The sequence below is a fragment of the Aristolochia californica genome, unplaced genomic scaffold, assembly GCF_029961685.1.
Source record: "Aristolochia californica isolate CCGP_79_NKW_82.1479 unplaced genomic scaffold, dmAriCali1.0.hap1 SCAF_6, whole genome shotgun sequence".
Taxonomy (NCBI): Eukaryota; Viridiplantae; Streptophyta; class Magnoliopsida; order Piperales; family Aristolochiaceae; genus Aristolochia; species Aristolochia californica.
The window spans coordinates 36,387,133-36,407,013 of record NW_027182257.1 but is presented as its reverse complement, the minus strand read 5'-3'; the positions used below and the strand labels follow the sequence as shown (position 1 = coordinate 36,407,013).

General features: G+C 39.1%; 1 protein-coding gene across 3 annotated transcripts; it reads right to left on the bottom strand.

Annotated features, from left to right (window-relative positions):
• Positions 1 to 900: 900 nt before the first annotated feature.
• Positions 901 to 19,678, bottom strand: LOC137967114 (uncharacterized). Of its 3 annotated transcripts, none has more exons than XM_068813556.1 (19): positions 17,763 to 19,678; positions 16,026 to 16,337; positions 15,692 to 15,943; positions 15,469 to 15,589; positions 15,237 to 15,391; positions 14,509 to 15,142; positions 14,050 to 14,114; positions 13,858 to 13,959; positions 13,593 to 13,735; positions 12,116 to 12,171; positions 10,856 to 11,523; positions 4,293 to 4,483; positions 3,882 to 4,188; positions 3,449 to 3,736; positions 3,213 to 3,322; positions 2,093 to 2,423; positions 1,570 to 1,983; positions 1,241 to 1,481; positions 901 to 1,149 (listed from the first exon to the last, which is right to left on the bottom strand). In XM_068813556.1, exons 1-19 carry the CDS (start codon positions 19,452 to 19,454, stop codon positions 1,127 to 1,129), a joined length of 6,105 nt encoding a protein of 2,034 aa, XP_068669657.1. In that variant the 5' UTR covers positions 19,455 to 19,678; the 3' UTR covers positions 901 to 1,126. The 3 variants fall into 3 exon arrangements, with proteins under 3 accessions (XP_068669657.1, XP_068669658.1, XP_068669659.1); XM_068813557.1 differs by having other exon boundaries at positions 15,237 to 15,385; XM_068813558.1 differs by lacking the exons at positions 901 to 1,149; positions 1,241 to 1,481; positions 1,570 to 1,983 and adding an exon at positions 3,067 to 3,115 and having other exon boundaries at positions 2,368 to 2,423.
• Positions 19,679 to 19,881: the final 203 nt, after the last annotated feature.

The following is a 19,881-nucleotide window of genomic DNA, read 5'->3' as shown; positions in this document are numbered from 1 at the left end:
TCATTATATGAAGAGATATGATTATATCTAAACCCATGTCCTGTACAATAGTTTTGGCTATAAATGATATTTTTCAGATGGATTTTCATGTATTCTGTTATTGAAGGAAATATGGGAACCATCATGGTTGCATAGAATAGTTAATCTATTGGAGCTTGCTGGAGGTGTAAAGGCTAGGAAATTCTATAGGTCCAAGAATTATGTAAATATGATATTGATATTTCATAAAAAAATTTGTGTTTGATTATTGAATAAAATTTATACATACTATTATGCGGTGTTTATCAACAATTTTATATAGAATGTATAAATAATTTTATGTAAAATTTATGTACAGAAGTCATGCCTAATTTTAAATAAAATTTATACATTATTTTATGTATAATATATATTTTATGCAAAGTTTTAAATATAGTTTGGAACTCAAACCCGACTCGAATTCAATTAAAATTTTTGGGTTCGAGGTCAATTGCAATTTTAGGCTCAAGGTTGAGTTCGGCTTAAGTTCGAAATATTCAAATCAAACCCAACTTGAACATATATAAGTTCGAACTCAATGCCACTCTTAGTCATCCTTACTCAAACCGGACCACCGACAACACCCTTTCCTGCACTTTTAGAACTGAATGACTACAATGAAATATGATCAAATTACTAAATCACCAAAGTCATGGATGAATGATTTTATAGAATCATGTACACACAATATCTAAAAGGAATAGAGCTGTTAATCTTTTTCTTGACAACTACGTCAATGCCACTTTCTCCCTTCTAACTTTAGCCTACTTGAGAGAAAACTTTCCCTTGAGTGAAATCCTTGCCATGTATCAACTATCAAGCATCCACATGGCCTTGCATTTTGAATGAGCTGTGAATTTAACACAGAATTTACGAATCATAGTACAGAACAGCTTACATTTTTCTTTCTTACAACCGCCGGTTTCCATTTTTAAGGAATAAATATGACAGTACAGGCATGTATGTGCTGTTGTTACTCATGAGGTGAATGAAATATATGACAGCAAAAACAAAAAATGCTATTATAAACAAATTCACAAAAAAAACCTCCTGGCTTGCAGCTCTGCTACCCTTTCTACTCTTAACCAGATCATTATAACCAACCAAATCATCTCCTTCTGTGCTCGGTACCTGCAACGCATGGGTTTTGTTCATAAAAATTCTCACCTTCAAAGAAACATATCAAAATTCAGGGTAGTTTGGAAATCGGGATAATACTTACTAAATATGCTTGATTTTAGAGGGAATCGGAGAGAAGATGCCTTTGTTCTCAGATCCCTTGCTTGCTTCATTTTACTGGATTGTTCACTTTTTACAGGACTATTGCTGCTTTGTCCTTTTATAATGTCAGTTGCCTTCTTTACTTTTTCTTGGTAAATTGCCGGTGGTGCAAGCCTTAACTGAGGCATGGTGTCTATCTGTAGAGATCTTTCGGCTTTACTAAGACTGTTCAAGATTTCAAACTGCAGAAATGAAAGAAACAAAAGAACACACATCAGCAGTTTAAAAGCAGAACTTTGGAGTGTACAATTCAAGGGCCAATTTACTCACCCGGGACATATGCTGCAGCCCGTAAGGCTTTTCTACTAGTTCAGGTTCATGCACGTGTTGTACAGCTATGTTTCCATGAGTCAGATGAGTTCCTGGCAAAGAACTCTTGCCCTGTCCGATATCCACAAGCGTTGATTTGTTTTTGCCTCGAACATTTTTCTTCTTAGGCATACAAATAGGGCATCCAAGAAAAGATTCTTTGTCCAACACTCCATTTTCTAGGTATTCACAACGTAGATGGGATGCATGGCCACAACCGAAGACTCTGATGCTGGAGGTAGAAGCATCTTTTGATAGGATAGAACCACATATGCAGCAGGTAAAGCTTTGAGGAGCATAACCATGAGATGCCCCTTTCCTGAGTAAGCTCATAGTGTAGAAGGTATCATCCTCAATCAAAGATTTGGCTGTGTCCTAAAGACAGATGAGTATGGAGTTTTTTATGTATGGATTCCTGCTTGTGAAACACAAAAAAGAATACGGAAGTCAAACAGCCACAAAAGCCTGCATTAAGTAGACTCACCAAAATTCTTCTCTCGTATCCATAGGTTCCCAGCATTCCCAGGATGGTTAGTTTGAAATCCCCAAATTCGTGGGTTCCATTATCCGAAAGGAGCTTTGCCATTATCACTGGGAGAGGTATATAACCAATCATTCCCTCAACAACTTCTCTAATAAACCTGCAAAGCACTCTTTGAAAAATCAGAGCACCTTCTTCAAATCTTGAGATTCGCCACTTGTAGGAAGATGGTTCTGTATCCCCTAGTGTATCAAATGAAGTTAACATGTTAGCATGATGTCCTCCAGAAATCTTTCTTTTGTCATCATACAGATCTCTCAGTGGCAGACAAAACCTGTATTCAAATTCATACAAGCTAAAACATGAGTTAACTCAGACAGATTTTTTGATACTGAAGTGCTTAAGAATAATTTAATAAATTGGTTAGGTATTTGGAAAAAAAAACAGGTCCACTATGCATATAATTTGGACGATACTATGAGTGTGACAAATGAGATAAAATAAAGGAGAACAGAAACAAAAGAAAAAAGAGGAAAGAAAAGTAGGTGACAGCTCGTAATCCAAATGCAGAGAGAGAGAGAGAGAGAGAGAGACAGACAGACAGAGGCGTGGGTAATTGTGCTAGCTTTTAGAATAAAAGTTGAGAAGATTGGAATAAATATTGTTCTTGCTCAAAGCATGTTCTGGATTTGTTAGAGCAACAAATATGTTGTGATGTTAGCTAGCTGATACTCTCAAACAATCAGGTTGAAATCTACATTGATGATGATAATGAGTTGGTGACTGATAAGATATACAGACATTTATTTTAGAAGTCGATGTTCCATACATTTACAGGACAAAACATCTCCTTTTCAGTTGGCATTAACAGTCAGCTCCAGGAGAATCTTTGAGAGATTCATCTAGAGTCAATGGACTGAATATTGAAAAGATGGTTAATGGTAGATGTTCTAGTCATTCCAGAAATTTGAACTGACCTACTTTGTCAATTGAAGATGGAAAGGTTTCCATTAAAGTTTAGCCTACCTGGAAATAGAAGCATTTGTAAATTGGAAGCTAGTACGATTGGAAACCAATAACACAACAATACATCAGGAGTTTGAGCCAACAAAAAGGAACTTACAAGTCCAGCAACCTAAACCAAAGAGATTTTGATTCTTGGGGATCCAAACGCGGTGTATTTCGCTGACACAAGCCAACAGAAGCATGTAATACATCATATATGTTATTAGCCTGCAAATACAGAAAGCAAAATCTCAATTGGTGCCCACTAAAATTAACCTCTATATGAAGCTAAATCACAGTTAGAGCCCACTAAAATTATCTTCCCAATGTTATATAAAGGATGATGTTCCAGACCTCTTGCATCTCTAAAATGTTGTCGAACAGCTCCAACTCAGAAAGGCTACCTGAGGATATTTCTAGAACTTTTTTCTCCAAAGCAGCATCAAGAGCAAGTAGTTTTTCTCCTAGACCAGACAAAGTAAGTGACAGAGCACTCGGAACATCACCTGCTCTCTCTAACAAGAAAGCAGCTGCATCTGTGACCTCATAATCTTGACATAAACGTAAACAACGTTCCAGTTGGTAATTTTCAAATGTCTCCAAGAAACTGAGAACTGAACTTCGATCATACTGACAAAGTAGCTGCACATCAAACAAGAGATCCAAATTAAAATTCAATAGGGGTAAAAATCATGATCTACAATGGAGTAAATTAATACCCAGAGGGAGAAAATTTCAAAAGCAAGAACAAAGACAACGGACTACAAAATAGATCCAATATGCTCACCTCAAGGTAAAGCTCTGCCATTTCATCTGTGACATGAACGAGATTATGGTTTAGAAGCTTTGAGAAACTGGTAAGCCTTTCCAAATATTCCTTGACTTCACCAGACTGACCATCCATCATCCTTCTAAATGGAACATCCAAATCATTATGTCTTTCCAAAGAAGAAAAGTTGAGGGTTCCACACAAATGAACTTCAATAATTGTTTTTAAATAAAGAAATAGGCTTTTTGGATAGGCCTGAAGTGCTGAGAGGATTTGGTGACTCTCTTTACTGAAATGGTCAAGAACCAAGAAAAGTGTGCCCTCTCTGTAGAAAGAAAAGACAACAAAAGCATTCAGCTTACTCATATTTGAGAATCATACTTACCTGTATCGATAAAGGTAAAATTGATGAAGATATAGATAATTCACCTGCTTAAGTTAACCAGGTCAGGAATCCGGCATACAACAGCAGATTCAAAAGAGGCCAATTCAGAATCTCTCAATAACAGTAGCTTGTTGTTGATATAGGCAAAAGCATGGACTGGTTCATCCATATCTTTCATATAACTATCTAAAGCCGCAAGATGGTCACCTCTGATTGTGTGAATCAAGCCGCATGCCTGCAATTCCCCATTAGAGGATTCCAAACGTAATTATCTAAATACAAGGGTCATATTTCACTGTTATGCCATCTTTTCTTCCTTTAGTTACTCAATTTTCTTTCTCTTTGTTGAGACTGAATAAAATAGACAGTCCAGACATAATGAAACTGGTGTGAAATCAACCTGGAACCTCAGTGTTCTCTGATATCTTGTAATCTTAAATTATCTTCTAAGATCTGACTTGAAATAAAGGAGAGTATATGACCACTGAAAAGGAGAAAAAAATAGGCGGAAGGCAAAATAGGATAAATGAGAACTTATATCAGATATATGTGCATAGTAGTTAGAATAAGGGCAAATTTGTAATGAAACTGCTGTATTAAATGTCGTCTACTTGAGTGTAAATTAGTCAAAATGTAATTAGCAGTCTTAGTTGAAGGGTAATAATGTCTTTGTCTGTCTTGTAAGTTGAATTATTAGACAGGGGTTGATGATCTGGACCTAATCTGGAAAGTTAATGAAAATACAACACCCTGTTTCCTCTCTTCTCCTGCGTGACTCTATCTTCTCCTTAAATCTTCAGATTTCTATGGTATCAAATATCTACATTTAAAAAATGGTATCAGTTATCTGACTCTTCTGTTCTGCTTATTTCCTTCATCTCCTCTTCTTCTTTCTAATCATCTTCGACAGGAAAGATACCCGTAGGTTGCTGTCACTGATCAAAAAACCTCTTTTTCTTGCCCAATCAACAACACCCTGTTTCCTCTCTTCTCCTGCATGACTCTTTATCTTCTCCTTAAATCTTCAGATTTCTATGGTATCAGTTATCTGACTCTTCTGTTCCGTTTATTTCCTTCATCTCTTCTTCTTCTTTCTAATCATCTTCCAGGAAAGATACCTGTAGGTTGTTGTCACTGATAAAAAAACTCTTTTTCTTGCCCAATCACCCTTGGGTGATGGACTGTGTACCTGTAATTTAATCATTGGGTGATAATGTCCTACTGCCTGCCCTCTCTATGGAAGTGATGAAGATTTGAGGGGGTTCCCACTGCCTGCTATTGTCTGCAGAACTTCGGTTACAAGTTGTGTTGCTGAAATTAAGTTATTATCTCTATGCGTGTATGAATTTGAGTGAGATTATCAAAGATTCAATGTTCACTTGTATCAAAGAAGACTACTTTCTTAGTGATCAATTATGTCCTTGCTATTCGTGTGCATTGGTTCTTTATCAAGTGCTTGGTGTGAGATTGATTGATGCAATTGTGTGAAATGGCTGATCAGTATGATGTCAAGGGTGATGGAATAATATCACCCAGCTCACTTCAATGAAGCTCAATTCTAATAATTATGCAGTTTTGGCTCAAGTAGTAGAGGTCTCGGGATTGAAGAGGAAACTCAAGATCCAACTGATCCTAAGACAGAAGAATGGGAGATAGATAAGTATACTGTTATATCTTGGTTGCTCAATAGTGTGGAGCCCCGATTTTAAGTCAAGTGGTGTTTAATAAAATAAAACGTGGGTGTATCACCAGTACATCACAAATATCAGGTAATATCTCTTTTTTGTTGTTGTTGGGGGTGGGGGTGGACGTAACAGACTTTACTTTACGTATTGCCCAATACACACTTCTATCCCCTCCCCTTCTTTTTCATATATCTCCTCTGTCCTCCAAATGTTTCCAGAAAAATTTCAGGAGAAGGTGATATCAACGTTCCGACAAAATCCTGGTAGTTTCCATCACTGGCTGAAGCTTCAAGGTGGCAAACATCGGCAGAGAAGGTAAGCAGTTGCAGGACACCAAACTCCCAAACAACAGAATTAAAAAGAGGCTGAAGGGACCCCAAAACAACAAGAGATTGAGGTCCCTTCCTAGCAAAACTATCAGCCATAGAATTAGCAAAACAACAAGAGATTGAGGTCCCTCCCAGGTTGTAACTTTTTTGTTTTTCCTTATAAATTCACACATTCTGTTAAAACAAAAAAAGTGGGCTGGCAGAAGTAACAGGGGTGTTAGGTCTGGCTGCAGGAAAAGCCGAGGTGGCAGAGTGCATCAGGTTCAAAAAAATTGAATTGGATGTGGAATGTGCCAGGGAGGTAGATGAGTCCAAGGTGGCCATGAAGGTACCGGGTTGGGTAGGTCGGGCGATGACTCGGTCCACTGGTTAGATTGGGATTAGGGAAGAAGAAACTCCTTCTCGCCGATGGGGTGTTGCCGGAGAGGCTGTTGCATCCATGTCTCCGAAAGAGACCTTGATCCAGAAGAAATTGGCACCCGCAACAACTTTGAAGAAAGAGGAACCCAACCACTAACAAATCGGAGTGATGAAGACCATGCCCATGTCAATTTGATTTCTGTGCACCATTTCTTCCGCCCATTTGAGTGTCTTACCGAGGGACAATGCAATGTGGTTGAGAACTTCTTCCGACCAAACGCTCCGCCAAAAGCCTCCAGATTGAGACCCATTGTTCGAAGGGGCAGTTTGGGGGAGTTGCAAACCAAACAGACCCCGAGACTTAACCAATTGTGCTCCAGTGACGGAAGGTTCAGCGCAACATCCCTTTCCGCAGAGGTCATGAAGGAGGACAAGCCATTTGACAGGGCACCAAAGGGAGGTGGTCGGCTAGTAGTTGAGCAAGAGGCGAGAGTGCCCTATTCCCAGCAAGGAGAAAGGACCTCGATGACTACTTCCAAGTCCAGGGAGAGTTGTCCCATAATGAGGGAGTCGGGGGATAAAGTGATGGTGAAGTTTGGCCAATTTTTGTGCACAGGGATCATGGGGTTAGCAATTGAAGGGGAAAAAGGTTTGGCTGGTGGTCTGGAAGTTGGTGGGGGGGAGGGGGCGGGGGATGTAAGTCCTAGTTGTCTATGTGAGCGATAGGATGTTGCTGCGGAAAATGTTCCAGTTGGAGTTGTTAGCCAGCTCAGGAACGTAAATTCGACCCATTACTAGATCACCTCTGCATTGCACTATTTTGCATTCCCTGGTGCACTTATACTTGAAGACTGAAAGAGAGAAGGAGATCGCACCAAAGCTCATTTCTCTCAGTCACAACATTGAAGCAGTTTCGCTGGTAACATCATCGAAGCAGTGAAGAAAATCATTCCCCATAGACTTCGGGATCAAAATAAAAGATCTTTTCTCCCCATTTTTTATCATTATGTGAATAAAGACTCCATTTTATCTGTAACAAAACCCAGTGAGAGCTCCGAGTTTTTGTTCTAAATCTCTATCCATTCTCCTTGATTCTTCGATGCAATAGCCCCTTCTCCTTGATTCTTTGAAGCAATAGCATTTCCTTAGCTGTCGTGTCCATTCCGAGCCACCAATGAGCCTCCTGTCGCACCATCAAAAGAACAAACCTGGTTTCAGAGCAAAGGAAGGGAGCTTCCGCCGTTGTCATTGGGGGTCACTAGAGGCCGACGTCAGCCCAATCCCGTTGTCAGAGTTGGTTATTCCTTCCATCGCCCCCGCCTCATGTCGCTCGTCACACCGCTTGTCCATATCCTGGGGGTCGACATTTTGTATCTTAAGGCCTTCACTTGACAACAAGGGAATAGGTCTTTGACAAAGTATATTGGTTAGTTGGTTACTATATGCCAAGAACTTCTCTTACATCATTCATTCATTCTTGTGAAGAAAACATTGGAACATCAAAGGAAAAAACTAGGAGGGGTAAAATTGTTGTGAGGTGTTTAGCCAAAGTTTGATGCAGTTTGAGCATAGTTGTTGGCTAATCCAACTTCTCTATTATTTTTTTTGAAATGTTAATCCAACTTCTCTATTGTTTGAAGATATGTGTGCAAGCCTCTTGAAAGCTGAATTTGTCATGTCTTTGCCTTCAAATTCCTTACCAAAGAACGATATCTTAGCTCATAGATGGACTTTGCTTCTTTGTTGTATTTCTCTATTCTTACTAAATTCTATCAAGAGGCTAAAGGAGAGCAGCAATGGATTAGTGCTATGCAAAAAGAAATGAATGTCTTACAATCTTATAAGACCTAGGAACTTTGGGATTGTCCATTTAAGCATAGAGCCCATGGAGTGCAGATGGGTTTACAACATTAAAAATTATGCAAATGTCTCAAATGAAAGGTATAAGGCCCAACTTGTTGGCAACGAATACACCCAGACCTATGGTGTGGACAATTTCATTAGTTTTTCTCTTGTGCACGATTTAATTCAGTTTGAATCTTCATTTCAGCGGTTTTAAAATCAAGAGTGGAGTTTACACCTATTAGATGTTAAAAACGCATTCCTACATGGTGATCTACAAGAGGAATTATAAATAGAAAAACCACCTGGGTTTGTTGCTCATGAGGAGGAACATAAGGTATGCAGATCAAAGAAAACTACTATAGTGTAAAGCAAAGTCTCTAATCATGATTTGACAAATTCAGCAAAGTTGGATTTGGATTTCACAAAAGTCAAGGAAACCACTCTATCTTTGTTCGAAGAGAAATGACAAATGTAGTAATCTTAATTGTTTATATGGATGTCATTGTGCTATCTGGAAGTTTAAAGATAGGCATGGAGGAGACCAAGAATTGCCTTAAGAAGAACTTTTAGACTAAGAATTGGATAGTTTCTCGGGATAGAAGTTGCACAGACTTCTGAAGGAATGATTCTTTCATATGTCACCCATCTTTTTAGTAGATAAGGCTAATGGGAGCAAAACAAGTAGAAACTTCTAAGGATGTTAGTCAAGATTTACATAGTGTGGAAAGTCCAAAGTTAACAAATAAGACTGAATATAGAAGGCTAGTAAGTAAACTTGTATTCTACTATGACACATTCATACATATCCTTTGTAGTTGGGAGTTGTTAGCCAATTCAGTAAGAGACCTAGACGAGTCTACTACGATAATGTGGTGCGTATTCTGAAGTGTCTTAGGGGTTCACCAAGTAGAAGGTTGAAAATTTTAGCTCATGACCACCTTGATATACATGGGTACTCAGATGCAGATTATGCAAGATCCTAACTTGATAGAAGGTCAATTAGCGGATATTACACTTTGTGAGTGGAAATCTAGTTAATTGGAAAAGCCAAAAGCAAATGTTGTAGCTAGGTCTAGTCTACAAGCATAGTAACGTGCTATGCACACACTCCTTGCCAGTTGATGTGGATGAGGACTCTTATGGTTGAGTTTGGTTTTGGGACTGAAAAGACCATGGAGATGTTAGTGATAATCAAGTTGCTATATTCATAGCTAAAAAATTTATACTTTATGAGAGAACTAAACATATAGAAATAGATTGTCATTTTGTTAGAGATGCAAGTCTCTCAAACAAAGGTTGTGACTCTTATGCGTGATCATCTCAGCAACTTGCAGATCTGTTCACTAAGGCTCTTCCAAAGGAGTTCAATATATGAGTAACATGCGGGGCATACAAGTTATCTTTGCTGCAACTTGAAAGGGAGTGTTGAGAGTAATAATGGCAAATTTGTAACTAAACTTTTATATTTTTGTTCTGAAAAGAAAACTGTTGTATTAAGTCTTGTCAACTTGAGGGCGATTAGTGAATTTGAGTGTAATAAGCAGTCTTAGTTGAAGGGCAACAATGTCCTTGTCTTTTAGGTTGTATTACTAGAGAGACAGATCAATGGCCTGACCTTATCTGGACAGTTAATGAAAATAGGACAACACTGTTTCCTCTCCTATCATGCGTGATTCTATCTCTCCTTAAATAGGACAACCCTAATCTTCTCCTTAAATCTTAAATTTTCAATACTGAACTACTAGACATCTCTCTGTTTATTCTGAAGAGAAAAGTAAAAAAAAAGATATCTTTCTGTGTGTGTGTGTGTGTGTAAATAGGACAACACTGTTTCCTCTCCTATCATGCGTGATTCTATCTCTCCTTAAATAGGACAACCTTAATCTTCTCCTTAAATCTTAAATTTTCAATACTGAACTACTTGACATCTCTCTGTTTATTCTGAAGAGAAAAGTGTGTGTGTGTGTGTGTGTGTGTGTGATATCTTTCTGTGTGTGTTTATTCTGAAGAGAAAAGTAAAAAACAAAGATATCTTTCTCTCTCTGTGTCTGTGTGTGTGTGTGTGTGTCTCTGTTTATTCTGAAGAGAAAAGTAAAAAACAAAGATATCTTTCTGTGTGTGTGTGTGTGTGTGTGTGTGTGTGTGTCTGTTTATTCTGAAGAGAAAAGTAAAAAACAAAGATATCTTTCTGTGTGTGTGTGTGTGTGTGTGTGTGAGAGAGAGAGAGAGAGAGATCATATTGAAGGTGTAAAAGTTGAGCAAGTAAAACATGCACTTCAGTAGATAAAAGATAGGAGTCAATGGCGGATCCAGTCCCCATGACCCCAGCAATCAGCACTGAAGAAAACATCCATCTAATAACAGATATAATCACTGATAACGACTTACTTGGTGGAATTGAGCCTTTTCACATAGTTGTAATAGGTTCCAAGAATCCCAATCTGTCTGTGACACACCTTTCAAAAGGGCAAGAACCTGTTTCTCTCTTCTCCGACCAATTTCAATCTTTTGAGTGGCTCCACTAGAAAGCAGATCAATCTTCGATGTTAAGTACTCCAAAATACGATCCAGTACAGATTTAGAAACTGTAGCACCTTTACAAGAAACGAAGTAAGAAACAAACTCAAGCATGTGACCTATGTCGTTATTCGAAGGCCATACTTCTAGAGACTCATTCTCTTCTTTTCCAGATGACAGAACCATCTCTGATGTGTCCATTTGAAGTATCTGAACTATGGCATTGACCGCATTTTGTATCATCATGTGTTGGTTTTCAGCAGCCTTTCCATTACATTCCCGTTTCTCTTCAATGTTTTCATCCACAAAATCGTTGCAGTGATCTTGTCTGGGAAGATCTTCAGGGAAAGCACATCTGACAACTTCTAAAGTTGCTTCTGTGTCCAACTGTAGGAGCCAACACAAGTTTGGGCAAGTATCAATAGATGACTTGCATCTTTCCCTGGCATGAGGATTCAAGACGTCTGAGTCCTCTAAAAGGAACTGCAGCAGCTCTCTTCGTAATGATGGCAAACGGGAGGGAAGGATTGTACCATGTCCTGAAAAAGTAATGCTTAATGGCTTCAGGAATGCAACTCAAAGGATTAACCTTTTTGAACTTTATAACAAAATATTTAGTCTCTTTTAGCAGGGAATGTTAGGTGAAGAAGTCAATTATCCAGAGAATGTGCCAAAAAATCCGTTATTGCACATGGAAAGGAGATAAAATGAAATTCCATCCAAAAGGTAGATTGGGCCTTTAGGCTCAATGGGCACATTGAAGGAAGAGGGAGGGGGTGAGGGGGAGAACCTAGTGTGAGGTCTTAACTTCAAATCTCTTATCATGGTATGGAAATCAACATTTAGGGAAAAATGATATAAAAAACTAGCATCCAAAAGAATGAAAGTTCTTTTCTTTCTTGATGGTTATAGTTAATATTATTAAAGTTAAAAGCATTCAGTAGACTACTTCAATGTTCCTATTTGTGCAATTTCTCCCATCATGATGTCTGTTTTCCATATAAGAGATCAGGCTTTTGTGAAAATCCTGAAGGACCATGCTATGCTTGGATCTTCCAAGTTTTTCTTCTTTTAGTTAATAGAATGAGAGAGAGAGAAAGAGAGAGGGAGAGAGAGAGAGATCAAAGGTACCTGGAGGAAATGCAAGACCTAGGAAGCAGTATTTCAGGTAGACAAGCATCCTGTACCTGTTTCCAAGATAAATAGAGGGAAAAAACCATTTAGAGTCTCCAACTGCTTGAGTCAGAAATGGCTAGGCTCAGGTTCTTAAAATATGGTGGGCAATGTCTCCTGGACAATGATGTAACTGTACAAATTTAACTGGCAAATAAGATAAAGATGAGCTAATGCTATAATGTCTACAATGTTAAATTATGGTAAACTATTATTCTGAAGTATAATAACAAATTCAAAAGAATAAAGAAGTGAGAACAAAGAAGCCATATATTTATATCATTTTTTACACAGTTTTTTTAAATGACAATGAGAAAAATATTTCATAAAGAGAAAGTCCCTAAGGAGATGAAAAATTACATTACAAGGGAAACATACAATGAGTGAGAAAGCAAAATAAAGCCAAAGAGGCAATGAGGTGCAAACAACAAGATGTTATCTAGTGGCTTCTTCCATAACTAGGTGCACTTCTAAGTGTGTGAGACCAAATCTTCTTGAAGGAGTTTCCATTCCAGATGCATAATTTAATTACTAATGAAGACTCTCCCTCAACTATCAGAGGATTGGAGTATTGTGCTAAATATAATTTCAAACCCCAACGAACGGATCTTAATTCCAACATTGTTGAATCACACAAGCCAAAAGGAGTAGAATTAACAAGAAGGATATTACTTAAGGAGTTCCATAGAGCTCCACCTCTACCAGCAAGCCCAGAATTCCACTAGTTACTTAAGGCATTGCTGATTTAAATATTGTTGAAGTAAGTACTCTTCTATTCGGCCTCCGAATCTTCAAAGAACGTCTCCATAGCAAGCTGATTATTGAAGGTGACTCAAAGACAGTCATCAATTGGTATTCAAAAGATAACTCCCCCCCTTGTGGCCACTGGCCCATCACTGATTGTATTGCTGACATTGTGTCATCTATTCATTGTAATTGGAATCTCATTCCTAGATCAGCCAATTCTTTGGCTGATAAATTGGCAAAATTCGGAAACTCCCAGCAATCTCTCATTGTAATCTACTCATTTGAGCTTTGGTCGTAATAAAATTCAGCATCATTTGAAAAAAAAAAAATTACCATCAAATTTTAGTTTACGAGATCTACAAGAAAGACAGACAATGGAGTGAGGATGGAGACTGACTAAAAGGACAGGGAGATCACCCTTTCCCAATTATTTCTTACAAGAGCCTGACTAAAAGTAGGTCAGAGATTTCATGGAAGTTACTGACCCAAAAATAAATATAATGCATGACAGCCTAAATGACACCGTTTTCACGCAGTTGAAGAGCAAAACTTTGCTCATGGATCACCATAAAAAATTTCAAATTTAATGAATAAAACATAACATTATAATGCTAACAAGAATCATTGGTCCTTAAATAACAACAAAAAACCAAAGCAAAATGGAGAAGCACTAACTGAAGCACCATACCCCATTGCTGCAGCATCTGTTTTTTCGTTATTTTGTACAACCACCAAAAGCTCCTCCAATGGAGTCCTGAAATCATCCAGACCTCGATTGAATAGATAGATGAGAGCACCATACAATCCATGTTCTCGACACAACTTTACAACCTATTTGAGAAAGTATAATCAATCATTTTGTTTCAGAGGAGAGACGAAAGGAGAAAAAAAAACATGTGTTCAAGTTCCAAGAAGGTTCATAAAGTATTTATATGCAAATTGATAAGGATAACCTGATTAAAGTCCAGAGAGGAGATATCCATGTGAAGAACACACTGTTCTACTCGTTGCAACCATCCCTTGCTACTGTAGTGCTCAACCAATGCTTGCATTATCTAGAAATTAACATAACCACCACCACAGATAAGGCCTCTCATGCCAAATTAGGAGCCAAATCAGTAACCATATCCATACAAGCAAAGTACCTCTGGAGGTAGACACCCAAGCACATCCTTCAAAATGTATGGCTCTAAAAGTTCCAAGAATGTACCTATTTTCATTCATTAAAAAAAAACGAACCTATTTTCAGTGGTAAAGATCTAGAAGTGACGTAACAAGAAACTGAAAGGCAGGTTAGGCATGATTAGGTAGCCTCTTTGGAATCCAGGCTCTTGTCCTTCTGTTGATGTTTTAGCATCTAAGGTCCAATTCTCCAACCTTTGGTAGTTTTAATAAAAGGAAGAGCCTTGAAACAATTCAAAATTTCATATTTTTCTCAAGGTAACATGTTACAGAGCAAGGTAGCTAACAGACAACTTGATTATCCAATCGGATGAGATGTACCGTTCTCTATAAGTATTCTAAAAAAGATGAAAATTAAAGTTCAACCAGCAAGAAACATAGTTTTGATTAGTATTAGAAAATAAATCTGGCAGAGCTGATACCTTCTTGATGAACGGCCACAAATCTAGAGAAGATGTCATCAAACAAAACATCAATCCTTTTTATGTGGACACAAAATTCTACTGCAACACCACCGACACGGGCATATTGATCTTCAATCTCAGAGTGTAAAGAATTATTTTTTGTATGTTGCTCTTCCGGTTCTACTGCTTTTCCCAATTGGCTAGAAAATGCCACTGATATATAAGAAAACACTTCATCCACATACAATAAAAGCAACCCCACAAGATATGGCATTATTGTTTCCCGGATAGCATTTACAGTTCTTGGAAGATCAATAACACCATGAGCATGTCCATCATAAAGTCTCATTGCCATATCCAGTGCACCCATCCAATCACCAGCCTTATGCAACACTTGAATCCTTTCTTTCCATGGAAGAAGACGAGAAACAACAAGATGATTAGGCCCAAGGACATAAATAGTGGCCCCTCTAACTGCTACAGAATTTTGGTAAGCTTTTTCCGGGTTTCCAAAAGTATTGTTGAAATAGGTATGGTAGGTGATATATTCTTCTCCTCCAGAACCATGTTCAATGAAACTTGTTCGGTGAAGCTCGGTTCCTTCTAGTGAAAAAAGACATAGTTGTCCTCTCAACGTGAGAACCACCAGCATCTGGGTGAAAAGATGATGTTTCGTAAGTAATCTTAAGGATTTCAGGAAAATATTCCATTACAAGGATGGAGAGAGAGAGTGCAAAGCACAATACCTCATCATCCAACCATGCCACACCTATTGCTGTGCTATCAAGGGTCCATTCTCTATACACTTTCAGCTCTGATTTAACCAACTTTGCAACTTGGACTCTCCTATCCCAAGCAACGACAAGCAAAGAAGCTCTATCTAATGCTTCTGGTGCTGTTTCTGCCACATTGTAATATTAGATAGTCATGAACACAAATCTAAAATGCACCAAAATGGTAGTCAATCTTAATTCTTACCATTAGGGGAGCCTCTTAAGTGGACCCTACATTTCCAAGCTGTGTAAGGCATAGAGCCTTCTCGGACACCCTCTGGTCTGGAAAGTTGTGCATAGACTTCCAAAGTAGGACTAAGCCTCACCTGAAAGAAAATGATTGTGTAAAGAATTAAATGGACTTTGATCAAATTAAAACAACAAATAAAAATCAGGCCTTGTGTAAATTATCATCTATGGCTCCATACCACCAGGGCAGTTTGACTGGTGACAAAAATGACCACACCTTCTTCAACCAAAGAGGATGCTTCGCTGAAAAGTTTCCATCCCACCTCTCCACCAACTACACCCCCAACAACACCCCCCACCATCCCACCAAGACTACCTGGAGCTCCTGTAGGATAGACCTGTCCCGATGTCATTCCACTTCCAGAATAATCGTCTACTAAAAGAGGGGAAGCAGATAGCACGGTTCCTGTTCTTTGACCATCAAGAAGACACTGTTGAAAGCATAAGCTTTCTATTAAGCAGAACAAATTCAGTTTCAAAAACAAATTTTTACCCATGTATCATTAATCATACCTGCGTCTTAATGGAGACTCGATTGAGTAAAGGAACAACTGAGAATGCATGTAACAGAACCAGACCTTTACAATCACCAGTAACTACCTTAAACTGTCTAGTAACTTGGGAATCTTGCCCTAGAAACAGTGTATGCACAACAGGTGCAGTATGTTCCCCAGTAATTGTCTTTACGGCTGTTGCTTTCTGAGTATCCCAAACTGTTAGATGGCCATCTCCATAGCCGGCTAAAAGGAGGTCTCCTTGCTGATTGAAGCACATTGAAGTTACTGGTGAATGAGGCTTTTCCCCTTGGGAACCAAGAATCAACATCTGAAAGGTACCAATGCATTTTTCAGCAAAATGGAGTACTCTCATAATCCATAACCTTTTAGCATCAAATGCAGTAAAGTTGCCAGTTATAAATGAGGTACTAGTACACGTTATTGCTTTATTTTTACATAAGACAATAAAGAGCTCCAGCAGTCGCTAGGAAGCAAATCTGAACAAAAAGCATTCATGCAACATGAACTGCCATTGGCTATTTTTAAAAATGGTGAATACAGAAAAGAGGGAGGGGAAGGGGTGAAGGGAATACCCTCAAACCCCAATAGAAAGACAAGATCCTGTTACATCTGACTTTGCAAAACAGCAACTTGGCTACCTAGAAACATGGTTCCAACACACATTGGCAGTTGTTTTTGTAAAATTTTCTTCCAGTCTGAAGTCTCAAATTGGATAGCATTTCCCATACAAAACAAAGAATGACAAAGCTGAATCCAGAAGGTAACACTTCAACTAGATTGTAGATTATTGTATTAAGTCTAGTCAGAATCCTAACAAACCCAAAAAACCTATGAAAAATGCTTTGATATTTATGCTGGGTTGTAGTAGCACTAAGGGTATTTTTGTCTGACCAATTATGAGTCCATTATCTCCATGTATGTAAGTGTAATTTTAACTAGTGTCTTAAACCAATAGTACCAGTGGAAAGAGGGGTTTAATTGTCGATCCTGCTGTGCCCTCATTCTCTTTCATCTCATATCCTATTCTCTTATTCTTCGTCTTCCTTCCCTCCTGATTCTAATATCAAGCACCGGTGCTTGATATTTGCTATGCTCGATAAGTTGAATTGATCAATGAAGTCAAAATGAATTAAACTAGACAATTTACAGAGCTAAACAAAAACATCAAAGCCATATGAGACAACAGGCAACAACCAAAGCATCTGTTACTCCTCTTAACATTAATCAGTAAACCTTTCTGTTGGAAAATACATCCAGGAGTATTTTGGTCATTTTACCACTTCAGGGGTTAATTTCTTTATGTAATCTTATTCTGCATGTTAAATTATATCAATGGTTAAATTTCATGTACATAAGATGTATAGTTAGGGAGATATAAGGAGATTAGGGTTTATTAAGTGTATAGGGGCATTTTTATAATTTTTAACTCAAAACACTTATTTAAGAAGTCTGGGAATTCATGCACTGTTCCGAACGGAGCCTTTTCAGGCTCTTCAGAAAATTCTTCTTCTTTTTTCTCCTTTCTCCTTTTCTCTCAATTTTCTCCTCTTCCTTCACCCAAATCTTGATTTTTACACTTTCTTTGGACTTTTTGCCCTTTCAAAACACCCTTTTCTACAGCCTTGTTATTAGTAGCAATTAAGCGGTTTAATATTAAATAAACAAAAACAAAAACAAAGTGAGAAAAAGACTTGACTGCAAAAATAACAATCAAGAAGGATAAAAGAGTAACCTTAGAATCCATAGAATCAGGACTATGAGCAGAATATTTACTAGGCATGAGAAGAACATTTCCTTTTGACATTCCCACAGCAATGAAGTTGAAATGAACAGCCAGTGCCTGGGGGGTTCCATGATCACGCCTGAAAGATTGAGATGATACTGTACGACTAACCGCATTGTTAGGATCAATTTGCAGATACCCAACAGCGGGTGGGCCCCTCCGAATGCCCTCCAGTCTCATTGGTTGAGCTGCAGCCCCCTCTTCCCAATGCAAACCTGAGGAAGCATACTTTTTCTCAAGTTCTTCAGCTAATTCTAAAGGTTTCCTTGATGAGCGTACTTTTTTCCCAGATTTTTTGCCAGTCCTCCTGTAACTGTGAAATTGACCAAGCAAATCTTCAACCAGGTCATTTGAGTCACTTCTTGTAGCATCTTCTGCCATACTGCTGGACTCCCCATCCTTTGGGACAGAAGACTCGTTATCAAATTCATGGCCTTTAGAATCTAAAAATATCAAATTTTCATCCTTGGAGTCCGTAGGAATATGTTCTTTTACCGCGGAACAATCATCATTTTTGAAAGTAGTGTCAGAATTTCGAAGAGTAGAACTGATATGCTCTTCAACCATGCCAGGGTAAACTTTAGCAACCTCCTCTGCGTTGTTCACATTTGAATTTTCCTTCTCTTCAACAGTAGCATCAGACGCAGAAGAACTGGAAAATCCCAAGATATCTTCCTGTACCGCAACAGTTTCTTTTGATTCAGCCTCGGCTTCCTCAATATGGGGAAAGCTGTCAATGGTTGGAAGTATCTCCGCAGTTTCGTCACCTCCAGTTACCTCTTGCTCACCATGTTTTCGCGCTTCCAGATTAAGAGAAAGGGAAGTTTCCAGTTTTTCAGGAGAGCTGTCACTAACTTGCAGTATCCCCGCAGCTTCGTCTCCTCCAGGCACCTCTTCATTACTATGTCTTCCGACTTCCACTTCAAGAGAAATGGAAGAATGCTGATCTTCTGCCCCTACATCCATATCCTGCTGCGTACTTACAGACCCTGCACCATCAGAAACATCTTCCAGATGAGTTATTTTTATATCACCCTTGTCACAAACCAAAGTTTCTGCTTCTTGGTCAAGTCGAACTTTCTGCACAGAATCACTATTCGCCCTCCGAAACTTAATTGCGGCAGCATGTGGCGTCGGGATCGATCGCGAAGCTGCCGCGGCAGCAGCAAGGGCAGCCCCGGGCTTAGGCTGCGGTTTGATTCCACCAAAGAACTGTGGCAATGGACGCGAATAGTTCCGCCGCAAGGGGAAAGGATCTCCTGATAATTCGCCAGGCCGACTACGACCAAAAGCACTGACCCTCGTAGTAGGAGGTGCACCGCTTTCTGATTTGGGATTTGCACCAGCAGCTCCATGAGCTTGAGAGACGGGGATTTCGAAATTGGGTTTTGTATAAGTCCGGGAAAGCGATTCGGCTTCTCTCTTGGGGGGAGGATTCGGGGAGAGGAGTTGGAGCGGCCGAAAAGTGGGAGAATCGCCGGAAGAAGAAGTATCGGAATCGGATTCGTTGAGGATATCGTCAACGGTACGGCGAGGGGAGGCGCTCGAGTGATGGTTGTCGGAGTCCGAATCGGTCGAGTGGGACTCAAGGAACGAGTCGAGATCGAGCTCCATTGGAGCAGTTGAGAGCTTCTTCGTCATCTCTTCCTGAATTTTCTCATAATCAAGAATCTTCCGATCCCAGGAGATCAGATTTTGGCCGAAGCGAAAGGGGGCTTCTTTTTCTAGTGACGGTGGAGCAGTGGAGGCGTGGACTGATAGGTTGGGATGCTGCTGAATACCGTCGAGCCACCGGTGACGGGATTCCGGAAGGGCGTTCACCTCTTCCTCTTCGCACTAGGAGGGGTCCACCCATCGAAGGTAGTATGGTCGATTGATCTTTGCCCTAGATACACCAAAATCTCTCACCTCTTTCTACGGAAATCTCGATTGCGAAAATACCCTTTGGTGAACACGTAATCTGCATCCATGGCGTCTCATGTGCATCTCACATTAATAATCAATATTACTTATTTAATCAAACTCAAAACTGTAGGCGGATGAGGCATCCTCAGCGATTGATTTTAAA

Bases quoted from the DNA above. Each gene is read 5' to 3' on its own strand.
- LOC137967114 (XM_068813556.1), bottom strand. From the start codon at position 19,454: ATGACGAAGAAGCTCTCAACTGCTCCAATGGAGCTCGATCTCGACTCG. The intron at 13,960-14,049 runs GTACTTTGCTTG...GTTAATTTCTAG, and splicing joins TTGGGTGTCTACCTCCAGAG to ATAATGCAAGCATTGGTTGA. The intron at 1,150-1,240 runs GTAAGTATTATC...CATGCGTTGCAG, and splicing joins TCTAAAATCAAGCATATTTA to GTACCGAGCACAGAAGGAGA.